Source organism: Microcebus murinus, chromosome 17 (assembly GCF_040939455.1).
Source record: "Microcebus murinus isolate Inina chromosome 17, M.murinus_Inina_mat1.0, whole genome shotgun sequence".
Taxonomy (NCBI): Eukaryota; Metazoa; Chordata; class Mammalia; order Primates; family Cheirogaleidae; genus Microcebus; species Microcebus murinus.
In genome coordinates this window covers 35,979,259-36,000,038 of record NC_134120.1, presented here as the reverse complement: position 1 = coordinate 36,000,038, position 20,780 = coordinate 35,979,259, and the positions used below count along the sequence as shown (strand labels likewise).

The following is a 20,780-nucleotide window of genomic DNA, read 5'->3' as shown; positions in this document are numbered from 1 at the left end:
GGGCCAGAGAAGTTGCTTGCCAACATGTCTTGTTCTAAAGAATGGCCTGCCCAAAATCCAACTGAACAGTCTCCTCTGCAGACAGGTCATCTGGTGAAAGAGAGAACAATTCTCTTGGGATGAGCAAGATATTCCATTTCAAAGGAGACCATTGTCTTAGCAAAATGGTTGAATTGCTTACAAATTGTGTTTGCAGAGGAAAAAGAAAAAATATTTGTATGCATATATATGTATATATGTGTATGCATGTATCATGTATTTATATATGTATAGATACACACATGTATATATACATATCACAAAAGCAGCAAGTAGTAGAAAGAAAAGGAATCAGCTCAGAGGAAGGAGACTTTTGTTGTAAAATCTACTTTAAAACTCTATCATAACAATGATGCTACAAAAAGCTTTCTACTTTTCCATCTAAATATTTTTTTCAATAATATTTTCTCTCTGAAATTTTGTTTACTATTGATTGATTTTGTGCATATTTTTAAAATTAAGTGGAGGAAGGATGAAAGCGAAAGAAGCATACCTTATTATGCTTCACAAAAACTGCATTTTTTTACAAATTGAAGGGTTGTGGCAACCAAGCATCAAGCAAGTCTGTTGGTATCATTTTTTCAACACCAACAGCACAGGCCCACTCTGTATCTCTGTGTCAGATTGGTAATTCTCCCACTATTTTTAACTTTTTTGTTATTATATCTGGTGTGGTAATATGTGACCAGTGATCTTAGTTGATACTATTATAATTGTTCTGGGGCATCATGAATCATGCTCAAATAAGATGGCAAACTTAATCCACAAATGTTGTTTATGTTCAGAATGTTCCACCAGTCAGCATCCTCCCATCTCTTTCCCTCTCCCTGGCCTCTCTGTTTCCTGGGACACAATAATATTGTGTCCAATAGGTAATAGTAATAGGCCAATTAATAACCCCACAATGACCTCTAAGTATTCAAGTGAAAGGAAGAGTCACATAGCTTTCACTTTAAATCAGAAACTAGAAACAGTGAAGCTTAGGGAACAAGGCATGTTGAAAGCCAAGGCCTCTTGTACCAGTTAGCCAAGTTGTGAATGCAAAGGAAAGTTCTTGAAGAAAATTAAAAGTGCTACTCCAGTGAACACATGAATGATAGGAAAGTGAAAGAGAATTAATGCTGATATGGACAAAATTTTAGTGGTCTGGCTAGAAGATCAAACCCGCCACACAATTAATTCCCTTTTGCCAAAGCCTAATCCGGAGCAATGCTATAGCTCTCTTCCATTCTATGAAGGCTAGGTGATGTGAGGAAGTTATAGAAGAAAAGCAGGAACCCAGCAGAGGTTCCTTCATGAGGTTTAAGGAAGGAAGCCATCTCCAGACATAAAAGCACAAGATGAAACGGCAAGTGCTGATGTAGAAGCTAAGTAAGCCAGAAGATTTAGCTCAGACAATTGATGAAAGTGACTACACCAAAAAACAGACTATCAGTGTAGAGAAAACAGCCTTCTATAGGAAAAAGATGCCCTCTAGGACATTTTTTAAATTTCATAATATTACGGGGGTACAGACATTTTGGTTACATATATTGCTTTTGCACTGCCCAAACCAGAGCTACAAGTGTGCCCATCCCCCAGACAGTGTGCTTTGCACCCATTACTTGTGAATTTACCCATCCCCTTCACCCCGCTCCCACCCGCCCAGCACTGGATGAATATTACTTCCATGTGTGCACCTAAGTATTTATCAGTTAGTACCAATTTGATGGAAAGTACATGTGGTGCTTGTTTTTCCATTCTTATAATACATCACTTCAAAGAATGGGCTTTAGCTTCATCCAGGATAATGCAAGAGGTGCTAGTTCGCCATTGTTTTTTATAGCTGAGTAGTACTCCATGGTATACATATGCCACACTTTATTAATACATCCTTCTCTCTCTAGAGAGAAGTCATGCCAGACTTCAAAGCTTCAAAGAATAAGCTGACTCTCTTGTTAGGGCTAATGCAGCTGGTGACTTTAAGTTAAAGCCAATGGTCATTTACTGTTTGAAAATCCTAGGGCCTAAATAATTATGCTAAATCTACTGTGCCTGTACTCTATAAATGGAACAGCAAAGCTCGGATGACAGTGTATCTGTTGACAGCATGGTTTACTGAATATTTTAAGCTCACTATTAAGACCTACTGTTCAAAAAAATAAAAGATTCCTTTCGAAATATCACTGTTCATTAACAATGCATCTAGTGACCCGAGAGTTCTGATGGAGTTGTATAGGAGGTCATACCTGCTAACACAAAAACTATTCTCCAGCCCATGGATTAGGGAGTAATTTTGACTTTCAAGTCTTATTATCTAAGCAATACATTTCCTAAGGCTATAGCTGCCATGGATAGCAATTCATCTGATGGATTGGAGCAAAGTAAATTGGAAATCTTTTGAAACATATTCACCATCCTAGATGCCATTAAGAATATTCATGATTCACTGGAGGAGGTCAAAATAGCAACGTTAACAGGGGTTGGAAGAAGTTAATTCCAGCCCTCATGGATAACATTGAGAGGTTCAAGACTTCAGTGAAGGAAGTAACTGCATTTATGGTGGGAGTAGCAAGAGAACTAGAATGGAGAAGGGGCACCTGAAGATATGATTGAATTGGTGCAATCTCAGGATAAACCTTGAATGGATGAGGCATTGCTTCTTGTGAATGAGGAAAGAAAGTGGTTTCTTTGGGTGGAATCTACCCCTGGTGAAGATGTTATGAACATTGTTGAAATGACCACAAAGGATTTAGAATATTACATAAACCTAGTTTTTAAAGCAGTAGCAGGGTTTAAGAGGATTGACTGCAATTTTGAAAGAAGTTCTACTGAGAGTAAAATGCTTCCAACAGTGATCACATGCTACAGAAAAATCTTTTAGGAAAGGGTCAATTGATCCAGCAAACTTCATTTCTGTCTTATTTTAAGAAATTGCCACAGCCGGCATATGCACCTTCAGCAACCACACCGTGATCAGTCAGCAGCCGTCAATATCAAGGCAAGGCCCTCCACCAGCACAAAGATTATGACTCACTGAAAGCTCAGATGATCATTAGCATTTTTTGGTAATAAAGCATTTTTAATTGAGTTTTGTACATTGATTTTTTTTAGACATAATGCTATTGAACACTTAATAAACTATAATGTAGTGTCAGCATAACTTTCATATTCACTAGGAAACCAGACATTTTGTGTAACTTGCTTTATTGTGATATTGGCTTTGTTGTGATGGTTTGGAATCAAACTTGCTATGTCTCTGAGGTATACCTATATATATATATTTTTTTTTTTTGCTTTAATACCCATATGACTGAAAATAATGTTGATTATAACTTTATAATGGAAACCTCTCATTTTTTTAAAAAAAGTTATTATATATATTTTGATTATTTTTAAAGGAATAGCAAATAATTGCTTCCTACAATGGCTTTGAACTTGAGGTTGTTCGGGCTTGTAGATTAAAGCTTATTGCATCATCTTTTGTAATTTTTGACTGTTACCTTTATTTATTTTGATTATTTGATTCTTTCTATTTCCTGACAATTATCTCATGTTTAGATCTTAGAAATTCTTATTCACCTATTAAAAGGGATTTAGTATCTAGCACGGGCAAATTCCTTGTCCTATATTTATCTCAATTTCACTGTTTTTGACAATGATGTTTTTCTAACTTTTAATGCATCAATTCCCAAACTATATTCTGGGGAATACTTGTTCCATGAGATATTGATAGTTGTTCTGTGAGAGGCTTACAAGGTTTAAAAGTTTAGGGAAATACTGTATAATCTAGTCTCTGGGGTTAAAAATAAATTTTAGCATATTAGATAACACAGTAAAAAAACTAATCATATTTAGTATGTGCAGGCTATATTTATTGGATGGAAGAATAAATTTTCTTTTAGATGGATTTACCTATTAAAATACCTATTTTGCAAAGCACAGTTTGGGGAATATTGTCTTACTGCAATTTTGGAAATAGCTTTTAAATTTATTTGCAAAATTATCTTTAGTATATTGTCAATACTACTTTATTTAGTTATGTCATCTCTCTTAGCAGCTTTCTCTCATTTTAGCACCTATCTTTATGTTATTCTAAAGAATAACATTTTCCCCTGTGGATAAAACTTGAACATACATATAGAGTCTTCTGAGCCATCTGAATTACATTTACTGATAAGGATAAAAGTAAAATTTACTTTTTGAAGACAATCAATACCCTGGCTTTAATTCATACTGGGGTATAGACTACAAGGGCACTGTATGTTTGATCATACAGGGTATAAATGGTTCAATGATAAAGGCTTATATAGTTCATGTGCTCATTACTCTTTTGATACTATATTAGACTGCTGATTTTTGTCTCACTGTCTAGGTTGTCTTTGCTCTAAAGATCCTATTGATTTTTTTATTGGACACAATGGCTAACATACTGCACACAGTGTTGACCTAAGTAATTCTAAATGGCTGGATAGGTATTAACACATGCACAATACAGATCATTTTCTGAAAACACTTTCTTCCTTGCATTTGTGATGCCATTTGCTCTGATTTTCTTCCTGCCTCTGGCTGCTTTTGCTTATTCTACTTCTCCCCCTCACTACTTCTATGCTAGTGTTCCTCAGGGCTCTGCTTTATGCCATCTTCTCTTTTGGTAAATATTCCTTGGATGTGTTCATCCATATCCATGCTTTCAACTATACTATCTTTGCTAATAATATCTAACTTTTTTCCCATTTCTCCTTTATCATTGAGCTTCTTGTCCTTACTCTCAATTATTGACTAGACATCTTTACTTGGATGCTTTCAAGATACCCTTGTATCAGCATATTCAAGGTCATCATTTCTTTGTCCTAAATACTGTTCCTCCTTATGCCCTTTCCTGTTCCAATGTCTGATGCCAGCCTGTACCCAATTATCTGGCCTTATTCCTGGGAACCATCTTTCACATCTTTATCTAATTAACCCTCCCTCCCCCCCCCCCCAGCACACACGCATGCTCACTCAGAGTCATCAATTCTGATTCCTATACTTCTCTTAAATATTCTTCCTCTTTATTCCTCCTGCCTGAACAATCTTAGGGCTTTTCATCATTGGTTCCCTGGCTTTCTCTGGATGCTTCTTGTTGCTGTGCTAGTCTCGCCTTTGTCCAGGGCATCCTCTGCTACATGTAGCAGGAGTGACATGTCTAAGACGTCTACTGGGAATTATAATCAGCATCTTAACCTTGTGTGGTGCAACACCAGAACTCCTCCTCCCATAGTCTTTTCCATTTAAAAAAAAATGCAGTTTTCTACTTTTCATTGCTAATGCCAGAATCTTTAGTGGCATATTTGCCTGCTCCCTTTCTTACCACACGTCCAATCTATCATCATGTTCTCCTGGCTCAACCTTCAAAATATAATCAGAGCCCAGCCATTTCACACCATCTCCAGTGCTGTAACCCTAGTCCAAACTACTATCGACTTTTTCCTGGATTATTATAACCTCTACATATCAGTGTTCCTGCTGAGTCTTTATCTGCTGAATCTGTGCTGTCCAGCACAGTGGCCACTAGCCACCTGTGACTGTTGAGCATAGGAATATGGCTGATCTGAAAGGAGATATACTGTAAAACAATACACTAGCTATTGAAGAATTAGTATTCAAAGAGAATGTAAAATATCTCATCAGTAATAATTTATATTGATTGCATATTAAAATAATATTTTGGAAAGGTTAGATTAAATGAAATATATCATTGGAATCAATTCGCATGTTTCTTTTCTCGTTTTCAACATGATTACTAGAAAAATTAGTCACATGTGTGACTCTGACTTATATTGCTATTAGGCAGTGCTACTCTTAAGTCTTTTCTAAACACAGCAATCAGAGCTATTCTTTTGAACTGTCTGATCCTATCATTCATCAGGCCAAAACCCCCCAAAGGCTTTCCAGCTCCTTCAGGGGAGAAACCAGTCTGCAGTGAGCTACAAGGCTCAGCACAGTCCTGTCCCTGTGTCTCCTCTTCCTCCCACTCTCTGCTCTCCAGGTCTCCTCGCAAGCCCCACTTGAGAGCATCTGCCTTTATGTTCCCTTGGCTTAGCTGACTCTTCCCCAGATGGCTCTATGGCCCACTCCCCCACCTCTTCTTGCCTGCCCCGATGTCCCTTATTAATTGTGACACCCTGTCTAAAACAGCAGACTGCTGACCCGCACATACTCAACGTGAATCTCTTGATCATGCTTTGGCTTTTCGTTGAATGACTCCTCATTGTCTGCCGAGTAAAATCCAAGTTGCTCAGTATTCCTAGGCACACCATTATTATTTAGACATTTTCTAACTCCAGAACATTTCTCACTGTTCCTCTAAGCCACCCTCATGCCATGCCGTTAGACTCACTTGCAAGAAACACAAAATAAGAAAAGAAGTGATAAAGATATAATAGAGGTTTAAAGGATTATTACTAAATGTAAATATATTCTGTACTGAATTAACATTCATCAAACATTAAACATTGGATGTTATGCAAGTAGCAACATTCATTTAACCCCTTGAATTCCACTTGACATCCCATAAAATACATGTTAATATAATTAATATTATATCAAAGGCAAATGATATACTTACCCAGAAGGAGTGTAACCTGTATAAAAGGATCTCTATGTGAATAAATTTCCCTTTATTAGTATTTATGTTCCTCTGGAACAATAATTACAATCAGAGTTTTTCTCTTCCTAATTAAAAAGGAAATATAACTTAACAATAGTTTAGTGAGACACCTCATTATAAGAGAGTTAGCTGATTTTTGGAATGAACATTTCTATTGTGGCTAATCAGAAAAACAAGAATTTATAGCTCAGTAGTTAAAAAAAAAAAAAACCTTCAGAAATGTTTATTGTTCCAGTTCATTAAAATGTTATATCCTTGGACAGTATTTCTTAAAGGCCATAAAATTAATCGTGTATTTTAAAAGTTTTATTGGCATTTATTTCCTAAATCTAATTTAGCCCTAGTGTTTAATTGTGCTGTCTCATACAGCCTGGGAACCTGGCAGTTAAAATTACTCTTATGCTTTAAAAGAAAAACATTTTCCTTGAGGGCTAGCTTTCATATTCTTGAATGTGTTTATGTCACACTGTCTTGCGTTTTGGTGTGCTGAAATCTTGAGAATCTGTCAGAGCTAATCTGGATCTAGTATTTCTTTGTGTCTTAAAATTATGCTGAAATTTCGATTGGTAACTAATCATGCCCCTGGCCTGGCAAGATATATTCAACTAAAATTCTGTATATCAGCTACCAGGGTTAAATTTTAAATCTTTCACTACACAAAACAAGGGTAGTATGGTAGACTCTTTTTGAGTACCTGCAAGATACTGAGCATTGCATGGACTAGAGAAGTTTATAAGGCACCATCGTATCCTCAAATGTAGAATAATTCTAACCCTTACCACTGTGCCTTCTATAAATGTACTCTATAGTGTAATAAATAAACTCCTCTACCTCTCAAAGAACTTGCCTTCCACCTACTAGTCCCAAATAAAATATATCTATGCAATGAGATTACCTCTTCCCTTTTGATCTTCTTAAGTGGAGTTGCTTTTTCCCCCCTGGGCTCCTGAACCACAGGATATATATTGGGTGGCAATATTTTGCAGAAAAATTTCAGACTTCTTAGAGACATATCGTTCAGATGACTATCTGTCCTCATGATTGTTGACTTGCTAGACATCCTTGATAACCTCCCTTGAAGACTTATACTCAAGCTTGACCAACATTTTCCTCCACCCCATATCTTGCAATTTTAGTGTTTCCTGAACTGTTCTCCAGATGTCTTTACCTCATCAATCCTGAAGACCTTCACCCAATCCTGAGTGCCTCAGATTTGTTTTTATTTTATTAATGTTATCTTTTACTGAAGTGTTCCAATACCTTTTCTAGTGATGCCTTTGTATTTGTATTTGTCTTTCTCTCTATGTTCCATCCTTTACACAGCTATTAAAGTCATCTTTTTTTAGGCCGGGCATGGTGGCTCATGCCTGTAATCCTAACACTCTGGGAGGCTAAGGCAGAAGTATTGCTTGAGCTCAAGAGTTCAATATAGCCTGAGGAAAAGTGAGACCCTGTCTCTACTAAAAATAGAAAAATTAGCTGGTTGTGGTGGCTGATGCCTGTAGTCCCAACTACCTGGAAGGAAGAAGAATCACTTAGAGCCCAGGAGTGGGAGGTTGCAGTGAGCTACAATGACACCATTGCAATTCTACCTAGGGCTCATAGTGAGACTCTATCTTGACAACAGAAATACAATAAAATAAAGTCATCTTTTTATACAAAAATATTTTCAGGCTTTTCCTGGGTTTCAACATTTTACATCGTCTACCATTACCTAGCACAGTGCTTCACAACTCTCCTCTCTCATGGCTCACGTTGAAAGTGGTAATAAATGTCCATAAGGGGTAAACTTGGACCTGGAGGCCCCTAACCTGGGCCTCACGTTCACTGAGAGTATGTTCGTAGGGCCACTCCCATGTAGAGGGTAAAGCCCAAACTCCTCAGCTTAGGTGTCTTAATGAAGATCCTCCCTGGCCCTTTCTCTCCCAAAGCAGAGCCTGGAACAAGAACGTGAGTATAGATATTTGCAGGGGAAAGCCAGGTATTAAATGGTATGAGACATGAAGGGGAGAAGCCCTCTGGACAACTGGAGCTCATTTCCAGTGAGGACCCGCTGAGAAAATGTGTAGAACGAGCCACAGAATTGTTCCCCAGAAGGACAATAGAAGAGGGGAGTCTTTTTACAGACTCTTGTCTTGCATGGATTGTGAGTTGCATGTGGGAACCAACTCTTCTTTTCCAAGCCACACCTGCAGGGCATCTCAAAGATCTTTATGCTTCAGAGAAAGCCTTAGTTTTATTGGCTTGGGTGAGATAAGTGCAGTGACCTCTTTACCCCAGCTGCTCTGTACTCATTTGGGCAAGATAATATTGATGGAGCATCACAATTGTCTGGTATGGCCTACCTCTTGTACCACTCAGATCTTGTTGTGCTTCATGTTAAGACCACCTTGTCACTAACTCTTTAAGAAATGGCTGTTCATAATATATTGGAAAGAAAAAAAAATAAAAAAGAATAAGACTATGACCAGAGGGTTAGTGAACCAACTATAGGCTGTACTAATCTCAAGCTGGTCTTAAGGCTGTGATTGCAGCTCATCATCTCCTTCCTTTGATACTCGCTTCTGGGCATCCTGTTAGTCTCTCTTTGCCTCCTGGTCCAACAGCATGATCGGTACAAAGTAACCAGGCAGAGCTTCGGCTACAGGGGTGCCATTACCCTGTCCACTAGTGCAGTGGTTCTCTATTGGGGATGATTTTATCTTGCCAGGACATTTGGCAATATTTGGAGGTATATTTAGTTGTCGTATCAGGGACGGGGGTTGATATTGGCATCTAGTGGTTAGAGGCCAGGGATGCTGCTGAACACCCCACATTGCACAGGACATGCCTTCAAAATAATTATCTGGCCCCAAATGACAAGAGTGTCAAAGTTGAGAAACCCTGCCCTAGTAGAAGTGACTTTTCCGGAGACCTCAACTTCTGATCGCAGAGTCTAGAGCTATGGGGACACACAGTTCACTCAGTCTGCTAGTAGATCCCTGGGAGTGATAATGCAAAGGTTTATTCACTCCACGCCTTAGTTTCCAGATCTATGTATTCTAGTCACTGGGGGCACAACCCCAGATAGCATCCATTGGTTCAATGCACAAACCACATTGCAGAGGACAGTGTCTTTAATTGTCTAATTAAAGGATAGGAAGGCTGGGACATCTATCCACTCACATCTTGGGGCTATGGCAAGCCCATTTCAGGTGGGTTTGTGGTGTGGTTATGACACTGCACATCATAGCCATGCTGAATTCAGGTGGGTGGAAGGGACATAACAAGGACCAGAAGCATCTACTTTATGTAGATTATATTCAGAATATAAGGAAAGGGTTGTTTTCTTTTTCTTTATTGCCATTGTATTACCAGGTCCCACACAAGTGCCATGCATGTAGGTTCATATGAATGACTTAATATTTGTTGAATAAAGATGAAATAACTGAACATGAGTAAATAATAAATCAATGAATGAATGAAATCTTGCCTGAAATTTTTCAAGTTTTCAATAATTTCAAATATTGAATATTTTAGTGTGGTTATTGGTATTTTCTTCAATGAATTTCAGGATCTCATATCTGTGGCCTCCCTACAGAGGCCATAATGTTGACAGTCAGCATATCTCATATTTTGCTCTCAATGTTTCTCTTTTCTGGGTTTGATTAGCAGTTATCCAGTTTAAGATAGTATAATACTTACTTTTATATTCAGCATTCTCCTTTGCTACTGAATGATTTAGCTAACACATTCAGGAAGGTATTATTTGAGTTAAATTTTAAAAAGGTTAATATTTCAATGTGTGAAGAGGGAGTGTAGAAAAGATCATAAACAAACAAAAACATACGGAAAAGAAATCTCTGAGTGTGTTTTCAGGTAATTGTAGGTAATTAGAGCTTAAGATATGTGAATTTTATATATGAGAGTAAGAGGAAATCTTTGAAAATATAATTGGGGCAACAGTTTGCTAAGCCTTTCCATACCAGGCAAAAGCATCCTCATACCTTCACGAATAGTCCAGTTTACTGATTGTTCATGATGTCTTGTCTCTACAATTAAGCTCATGCTCTTTAACAGGGTACTATCTGTGTTGATCTCTGACCATTCTGTCCAAATCCTCATTTCGCATCACCCTCAATCAGTTCCAGCTCTTGCATGAGGTTCTTCCTAAATACTCATGTCCACAAAGACATATTCCCCAAGATTTTACACTTTGCAGTTCTCAATTCCCATTTCCCTCATGTTTGGAATTGTTTAACTTTTTATGATTTTCATCTTCACTCCCAGACTACATAAGAAGCCAAAGTCAACACTCTAATTCTTTCTTTCTCCTACATCAGCAAGCAGAATGCATGCAGTTTTCATCCTAGAGATTCATCTTCTGTTGAGTCCCTTTCCTCTCTTCCTCCTACCTTCTCTATCTCTTGCACACATGCTCTTTCTTTCTCCCCACCCCTTCCTCTCCCTCCCCCTCACACATACACATATACACCTCCTATCACCACTCAGTTTTTGCTTCTTTCCTGTATACTTTTGCTTTGAATTATTCCTGATGGAATCTTGTATTTGTCGGCTTATTTCCTAGATGGGCAGTGATGGAATTTTACGCCTCAGTACTTCAGCTCTAAATAATGAATTCTTTGCATATGCAGCACAAGGGTGGAAACAGCGACTGGCAGAAGGTAAATTTCTGGTTTTTATTATTATGCGACATACTGGAGTACACATACTGTACTGAGCTTTGCAGCTTTCTCTGATTTCCAAGTCTTTCTTTCCCCACTGAAATATACTTTAATTTGCTAAAAACTCATATCCCATTCCAAATTACTTCATTAATTTTTTTGTTATAGTTTGCATTTTTGATGTCAGATATTTTTGAAGAAAGCATAATTTTATCTTGGACATAATAAAAATTTTGATATAGCAATATTTTTTTTGAAATGGCCATTTTATTTGCATTGGTTTGATCTATTATCTATTTTCTTAAGTGTCCTGGACCCTAAAGAAATTTGTTTTAATACTTTCTTCCCTTGAAGCCACCACTTCATCTTAACCTTCCTTTAGTATCCTAGCTTTTTGAAAGACTAAAAAATAACTCAATGCTACCACCTTTTTCCTCTTAACATACTCAACTGAAATAGCCTTCCTAGAGAAAGAATACTAATGGTTTTCTACTGACAAATTCCAGTTTTTCTCATCTCAGTCTTTATTTCAAATTCTTCTGCCAACATCCCATTTGTTTTTTATTCCATCCAATTTGAGATCATCTCCCTTGGACATTCAAAACAGATTTTTAATTGTTTTCTGGGGCTGCATTTCTGACAGCACTTTCTCAGCTTCTGTCAGGAGCTCCTATTCTTCCATCTGACGGTAAGTGTTGCCATCCAGCATTTTGTTTTCTAACCATATATATTCTCTAAGCAGCCTTGGTCACCATCTTGGTTCCAACTATTGCCGATGTGTCAAGAATTTCCGAATCTGGCCCTGTCCCCCATCTCCTGATCCCCAGGGTTCTGTTTCCAGATCTTATTTGCTGATAACAGGCACCTGAAAACCAAAATGCCCAATATTAAATACACTAGCTTGCCTTCATACCTACTCCTTCTTCTGCTCTCTCTCTTCTGTAATGTCACCGTTGTCCTCATAGTTCCCTAGTTTGAAACTTTACAGATGTCCTTGTCCTTTTTTCCAGGCCTATCTGGTCATGAACTGTTACTTGATTCCTCTTTAACATTCTGCTGCTGCTGGTGGTGGTCAAGTTGTAATCTCCACCCCTTATCTGTGCTGTCTGCAGCCTCCTCGTGAGGGTCCTCCAATTTCTTCACCCTGCCGTCAGACCTAACTTCCTAAGCTGCTCGTGTGGCTGTATTCCTCCCTCACTGAGTGCCATTCGGGCCTCCCTCTCTTTCTTGTAGGAAAATGGAGAACTGTCTTTAAAACATGCATTGGGTAATTGGGCTCAGCTTTGCTTCACGTTTTATTTCATCCTATGTCCTGCTCATATTTGACCACTTGAAAGAACATAAACATGCACCCTTATTTCTCTGTGCTTTGTGATTAATCACTTTATATAAAGCCTGATCGTCCTCCACAAGCTTTACTCAAGAATCAGCTCCTGTATGTGGTCCTCTTTAATTATCTTAGGCAGAATTAAGTGCTTTCCTTTTTATACTTTCACTACGTTTATTCTTATGGCCTGTATAGGGCTTTTGACATTATATTATAGTCAACTAAGTGCCTCTATTTCCACCAGATCGATTTCCTTGAGGACAGCAGCTATACATGCTTATTTGCAGCCCCTAGCATGCAATATATTTGCTAAATGCTTTATAGTGTATACATAATGAAATGACTATTTGAATGATGTTCATAAAAAGAGAAGCTGTAGAAATGTCATCATTATTCATCCTTTTGCTTTTCAACATCCAGAAAAGTTTACTGAAAGGGATTACATGTTTTCGTTCTTAATTGGCCAAAGACTCGACCACTTTTACTCAATATATTAGCATTTTCTTTTCAGGAGAATTTACCCCAGAAATGCAGTTGCGGATAAGGCAAGAAATTGAGAAAGAAAAGAAAACAGAACCGTGGAAAGAAAAATTCTTTGAGAGGTTTTATGGAGAAAAGTAAGTACTAGAGTATTTTTTCTCATTTCTCTTACAAGGAAATGAAAATGTAATTCTCTGCTTCACATAGCACACTCATATGCTGTAAAACTTAATAAACCTGCGATAAAAAGCAATAGTCCCTCGGTGTAAGAAATTGCAGATAAAATTATAGTGGCATATCAGCACTTAAATTTTTTAAAAAATGCATTTTCAATGGTTTATAACTTGTTCATGAAAATTTATTTCAGGCTGAAAATAGCACATGAAATCCTATAGAAGTCATTTTAGTTTTCTTAATTTTAGTAAAATTCTCATTTTCAAATTTTTTCAGTAATGAATATAGATAAGTAGTTTTAGGTACATGTGCTCACACTTTTCCAAAAATATTGACTGTACGTAGGTATTTTAATTTGTGTTTAGTCTTTGTTTTAGGGAGAGCTTGAGGTATTATCCTTCACTTTATCATCTTCTTCAAGTATAATCTGTTCTTAATTTATTTGTGTATGTGTATCTGTGTTTCTTTTTTAAGTGATATCAGCCACATAAAAGTGTGACAGTAACTGAACTAACATGAATGCACTTTCATCTTTGCCTGACATTTAGCAGAGATGTATTCTACTTGGGCAAAATTAGTGTCTCTTAGACAATCAGATCTCTAAGAAAGGAGAGGTTTAGAAGCTAAATATTAACAATAACTTCAGATCCTCCTCAATGGAGGAGTTTGGGCTTGAGTTCACGCATAACACAATTAATGCTTGAAAGTTGTTATTTTGTTTAAAAGACACAGATGTGGTTGCAGGTAACAAAACCTGTGCCAGACATGCCAGAGGTCTCACATGCGACATCTCCATGAAAAGAAATCAGGTGATTAACAGACTGCTTGCAGCAGACACTCAGAATAGGCCAGCCTTGGTGAATTGTCTTACCTGGCAGTACTCCTGAGTAGGGAGGCCTGTTTTTATTAATAATTGCTGTGCCAGGATTCCTCGATGCATGTACAAATTTAAGCAAAACTAAATAGAAATGATGACTTTTCTCAAAAATTAAAAATGTGACAGGCTACTTGTATGTCTTCACATATCATCACCATCTATATCACTCAAGTCTTGCTGCATCAAAATCCTCACTGGAGATTTTAAAAATATATATTCAGATTCTGTATACCCATCCCAAAAATACTGACTGAGTGAGGATCTTCCAGAGTTGGTCCTGGGATTCTTTATTATTTAGAAGCTCTGCAGGTCATGCTGGTGCCCAGCAGGATTAGGAACCCTGGAGGACAAGATTGAAGACCATGTAGAGCCTTCCCTCTCCTTTTGTCTGTGAAAGGAAATGTCGGGGGTACTCATTTTAGTAATGGCAGAAACATAACTGAGTGAGTTACCTCCAAAGCATTGGTTCTTAATTTTGGTTGAGTAATGGACCCATTCTTTTATTAATTCAGCATATTTATCCAACATCTCTTCTGTGCCAGATGCTACTCTGAATGCCAGGGGTACAGTCCTCTGTAGGGATTCCTAGGCTCTCCCATCAGAGAGCCTCCATTGTAAGCCTCTCCAATGTAAGTTCCTCCAGGAACTTACATTGCAGAGAGCTTTTCTTCATTCAAAAATAACCATCGCACATACTCTGGCTCTGATATGTTTTTAAGAGCCTCGCAAATATTACTTCATTTAATCCTCCCAATAATTCTATAAGGGGGATGCCACTTTTTATTTTTTTATTTTTTTAAAAAGGATTAGGAAACTGAAAGAAAGTGAAGCTAAGTAATGTTCCCAGGTTTGCAATAGTGAGCTTAAGTAACTTGCTCAGGGTTACTGCAAATCCTTCTCAGAAAATTTTATACGCATGTGTAATTTTTTGCATGAAGTTTGGGGGCTTCACAAACTCCCATGGATATCAGATTGAGGGCCCATGCCCTAGAGGTTAACAGCTACGATACTATGAGTAAACATGACCCCTCATCACCATCATCAGCTCTGAATACAAGAAATTCTTCTATGTGACCCTTTTCTTCCTGTAGTTTATCGATAGCTTCTGTCCCCTTACATCACGGGACTTGTCTTTTCTTCTTTTCTGTCTTTGAATATGCACTGGATAGCAGATGTATTTTGGACATTTCATTGACTGCCCTTCTCATTTTGTTGCTCCTAGGTTACCTATATTCTCCCAATCTTTGAGGAATTTTCCTTAGCACCAGAGAGTTTGCAGTTGACTGACACCTGTGTGTTATCATTGCTCTTAAGTTTTTTCAGGAATTTTGCCCAACATTCAAACTTGTCTCCAATTAAGATCTGTCTGATTTAGTTTTCTATTTTAGATATTTCTTGTGATTCTTATTTTCTTCATTGCTTAATTTGTTTATAATATAGTATTCTATATTAGTTTTACTTAGCAATTTATATATATATGTGTGTGTATATATATATGGGCTAAGAATTATAGGGTTTGGTCTGTTAATTTGTGGTTAGGAATTTTCTTTGCGTACTACGGGATGTGCTATAAACATCTTCCGTCCATGCCTTATGCCATCTTAAAGCTATTTTTCTGAGAAAATAATGAAATGTTGACATAGGCATACTTTATACAGTGCTGTTTTATATATATACATATACTTATCTATACATATATTTAATAATTATCTATTAATCAACTAGCAGAAATGTAGCTGTTAGTACGTAGATTTCTGTATGTTATATACCTAACCTAGTATCAGTAGTATCTCTGCTTGACCTAGTCCCAAGGGATCTTATTTCTAGCTAATTACTCTACTTTAAATTTATCTGCAATGTAGTTGTTTTGCTCCTCTCAGTATAATATAGTTACAAATAGTAGCTTTTGAGCCCATCTTAGGGAATGGTTGAAAGGAAAGAGACTAATTATGAAGGCAAAATCTTCTTTTTTTCAGAGGCTTGGGAACTTAAGAAGGGAATAATGAGATACTAAAAAAATGTATTTAATTTTATTTCCCTCTAATTTTGAGGATTTTATTTAAGTAAAAGGTTAAAGTGGATTTCACTAAGGTATTTTCTTCCATCAGTATTTATTATAGCTGTATTTCTTCACTCAAATGTGTTTCTTTCTCTGGAAACGTTCTTCTTCTTATCTTTGTCATTGCCTGTACCCTAATTTAACTTCATTTAGAACAGCATATTTCTCTACCATCTGATGCTTACCTTGTAACTTAATATTTTTTAAGTGATTTATAGTAACTTGATTGTAATTCTGATTAGCTTTGCCTTAAAACCTCAATACTGGGCCAGATTATTTCTTGATTTTTTACTTTTTTTTATTTTTACTATCTTGAATGGAATATTTTACAGGAAGAGATGTACATGAAAGAAGTTTAAAACTCTTGCTTCACAGAAATATAAACTGGTAGAATAACTTTGATGACCCAAACTGTATTTTGTTATTCTTTAATGAAGTTTCCATATTGTTTTAGGGTAGACTTTTTTGCATGCTAAAATAAGATAACACTTGTTAGATTAAAGAGAACCAATCTTTGAAACTCATTTTAATTTCAGAATTTGATGAATTTCATTCATCTTTCATTGGTCTTAAGTATTTAATTCTGTTACATCCTCTGAATACTACTTCATTTTCTATTCCAAGAGCATCTTTCTTCTCCTTAATTTTAAAAATATAGATTTTATATTTGTTGCACATAATTTTCTTAATCCTTTTCTAACACTTGGCAAGGTTCATATCTCCTTGTTTACAAAATAAAAATGTATTTTGTTTACAAAATAAAAATCTATATATAACCAGAAGGAGAGATTTTTGTTTAGTTGTGTTATTATAACGTAGTTTACATAAATTAATCATGTTAGTGATTATAAGATTAATTTGATATGCATTTACTTCTATTTACTTGCATTTGCTTCTATTGAATACTACATTTGTGAGAGAACCAAGGTGTACCTTTCATGTTTTGTGGCTGAGCAATAATGTAATATCTCTAATTTCTGTTCAGGTTGGGCATGTCAAGAGAGGAATCTATGAAGCTCACTTCTAGACCAAACAATGATGGAGCTGAAAGTAGTTCCTCATGTGGGACCTCTGGCCTTCCGGGTTCTTCTGCACAGACTGCCTTGGAAGAACAACAGCCAAAAAGCATGAAAAGCCCAGATTCTCCAGAGCCCATTTTCTGTGCCACTCTTTGTCCTATGGTAGAGGTTTCAGCTAAAGATGTGATGGCAGAATCAGAATCAGAGGATATCTTGATCCCGGAAGAATCTATAATTCAGGAGGAAATTGCAGAAGAGGTAGAAACTAGTATCTATGAATGCCAGGATGAAAATCACAAATTTTCTGAGGAGTCTGAAAGTCCAATCAACTCTCAAGAAGAGCCTCATATTGCAACTCCTGAAGATAACTTGGAATCTTGTGTTATGATGAATGATGTTTTAGAAACCTTACCTCATATTGAAGTTAAGATAGAAGAGAAATCAGAATCTCCCCAGGAAGAAATGTCGGTTGTTATTGATCATTTAGAAGTCTGTGACTCTCTTGTTCCTTCCACTTCATCTGTGACTCATGTCAGTGACACAGAACATAAGGAGCCAGAAACTGCAATAGAGACCAATACTCCAAAAATAAAAACAGGGTCATCTTCTCTAGAAGGCCAGTTTCCAAATGAAGGAATTTCTGTAGATATGGAGCTACAGAGTGATCCTGAAGAACAGCTGTCTGAAAATGCTTGCATCTCTGAAACTTCCTTCTCTTCTGAGAGCCCGGAGGGAGCCTGTACCAGCCTGCCATCCCCAGGAGGGGAAACCCAATCCACGTCAGAAGAATCATGTACTCCAGCCTCCCTTGAAACGACATTTTGTTCGGAGGTGTCCAGCACTGAAAATGCAGACAAATATAATCAGAGGAATTCCACTGATGAAAACCTTCATGCATCTTTGATGTCAGAAATATCTCCAATATCCACTTCCCCTGAAATATCGGAAGCATCTCTTATGTCCAACTTACCATTAACATCTGAAGCATCGCCAGTATCCAACTTACCTTTAACATCAGAAACATCACCAATGTCTGACCTACCTTTGACATCAGAAACTTCTTCAGTGTCTTCCATGCTGCTTGCCTCTGAGACCACTTTTGCATCCAGTTTGGCACTTCCTTCAGAAACATCTCCAATCTCTAATTCTTCCATAAATAATAGAATGATGCATCAACAAAGAAAGTCACCATCTGTATCTGAAGAACCACTGTCCCCACAGAAAGATGAACCTTCTGCCCAGACCAAATCCCTGGGAGAGAACCTTAACTCCCAGAAAAAGACTCTATCCAATACTCCTGAACCCATCATAATGAGTTGTTCTTCCATTGCTCCTGAAGCATTTCCATCTGAAGAATTGCACAATAAGACCCTGAGTCAGCAGCCTTGTAAATCACATGTTGACAATGAGAAATCCTACCCTGTGTCAATTCCAGAACTTCCTTCTACTGAAATTATAAAAGTTAAAAATCCTAGTGTCCTTCAAAGAACAGAAAAGAAAATAGTATCCTCACCATTGGAATTATCTGTTTTTTCTGAAGACACAGAGAGTAAGGGAAATGAGCTTCCATCAATCAAATTACAGGAAAAGCAATATGCCTCCTCAGTGGATAAGGCTTCATTTTCGGAAGGTTCTAGAAGTAAAACACATAAGCAAGGGAACACGCAGAGTCGGTTGGAGACCTTACATACTTCGAAATTGTCAGAGCCCTCCAAGTCACCTGAAGGGATAAGAAATGAAAGTAGAGATTCAGAGATATCCAAAAGGAAAACTGCAGAGCAGCACAGCTTTGGAATCTGTAAGGAAAAGAGAGCCAGGATAGAAGACGATCAGTCAACCCGGAACATATCCTCCAGCAGCCCACCTGAGAAAGAACAGCCTCCAAGAGAGGAGCCCAGGGTTCCTCCTCTCAAGGTATGGTACTTAAAAAAAAAAAAAAATATTCCATTTCCATAGATAGGCTTATCCTATTTAGAAACTTAATTTTTCAAGAAGAAATTAGGTTTTCCTCCTTCCAGGTTTTATGCAGCAATTTATTATCTAATCTGCCCGGCTACCAATCTAATAGTCAATGATCCTATTTATGACTATATATGGAACTCATACAAGAAGTTGAGACACATGCATATATTTAGACCTCAGCATTTAAGGGAAAAGACTCTGAGAGAGAGAGAACAGGGCGTGAAAAATCATGCAGGCCACTAAGACCCTGGGGCTTAAGGGTATTCCACAGCTTAGAACAGAGACGTAAGTAAACTTGGGAAAACGTGGAGAATTATTCAGTATTCAGTGAAAATTCAGTAGGACTAGGGAAAGAAGCAGTCAGAGGCCAGCATTAAGGAGATGAAGTACGTATTATCCCTTCATTCATTTTCCAACGAAGATTGAACACCACCATTGCCTTGCAGAGAGGACCTAGATATGATAGAGCCTCATTAAACATTTCTTGAATAAATCATTGAAACATCCTTATGAACCCTGAGGGAGAATGATGTATAGATAGATATACAAATCTCATTTTTTGTTTATTTCCAAGGATAATAAAGAAGCCTTTAACGTCACAAAATAATAAAGCCTTGTAGACAGATGTTTCTATTTATATACTTTCTTTTCATCCCAGGTAAATTTTAACTCTCAGAAAACAAGCCTTTTATATAAATTGGTTCTCCCTAAGTAAACTGAAAATTAAGGTTAATTCAAAAGAAACCCTTTGGGTAATTAAGAAAAGAATCTTACCCTCTTCCATTTATAGTTATTTTATGCTTTTATCGGAGCCCATTTATATTGTGGTACAATAAGGTAGATTATTTCATCATAGGATTGGTCTAGAGTTATAAACATCTTAAGCTTTTAAAAAATCTTTTTATTTTTCTCTGTTCCATCTATTTTTTTTATTTGACTCATGAGCTCCACAGGTTGACTTAATTTTAAGAGTATGATGGTAGTTACTCTAATAAAGCAGTCCCTATTAAATAAGAGTCTAGAGCTATAAAAGATTAACATAAACTCCAATTAAAAACTCACTGTGCATTTTAATTTCTGAAGCAAAGGAAAGAATAATATAAATATCCTTTTCATGGGAAATATTTTTAAAGACACTAGTCTGATTTTTTTGTCAGAGCTTATTTTCAAAGTGATATGCACTTCATTTAAAAATGGATAGATACATAAATACTACAAGCATATTTGATGTTTGTTCGGTCTTAAGCTCTTGCTTAAGGATATTCAAGTTTAATTTTTTAATGCGTTGAATTTTCTAGACTAAGAGAAATATTTAAAAGGGAAAATTAAATCCCCTCCCCAAATTCATCCCTTTTTGGCCTTTGGATTAGAAGAGAGACTTCACAAGCAGTTTTAGAATGAGAAATGAGATAGCTCAGGGAGATAGTTCCATCCATCAAAGTTCCAAAGCATAATTCTAAATTGATATGTATGATCCTCTAGGATGTGTGGATTATAATGTAAATATTACATGTGTTAGCAAAAGAGAGATAAGTGTTCTAGGAAAAG

At 36.9% G+C, this 20,780-nt stretch overlaps 1 protein-coding gene across 2 annotated transcripts in view; it reads left to right on the top strand.

The window, feature by feature from the left end:
* ASXL3 (ASXL transcriptional regulator 3) overlaps positions 1-20,780 on the top strand; it is a 172,842-nt gene that overhangs the window by 143,225 nt on the left and 8,837 nt on the right. For both annotated transcript variants that reach the window (XM_075993568.1, XM_075993567.1), the window contains 3 exons: positions 11,238-11,334; positions 13,173-13,278; positions 17,237-19,184. In XM_075993568.1, coding sequence (XP_075849683.1) covers positions 11,238-11,334; positions 13,173-13,278; positions 17,237-19,184 — 2,151 coding nt within the window. The remainder of the gene's footprint in view (positions 1-11,237; positions 11,335-13,172; positions 13,279-17,236; positions 19,185-20,780) is intronic.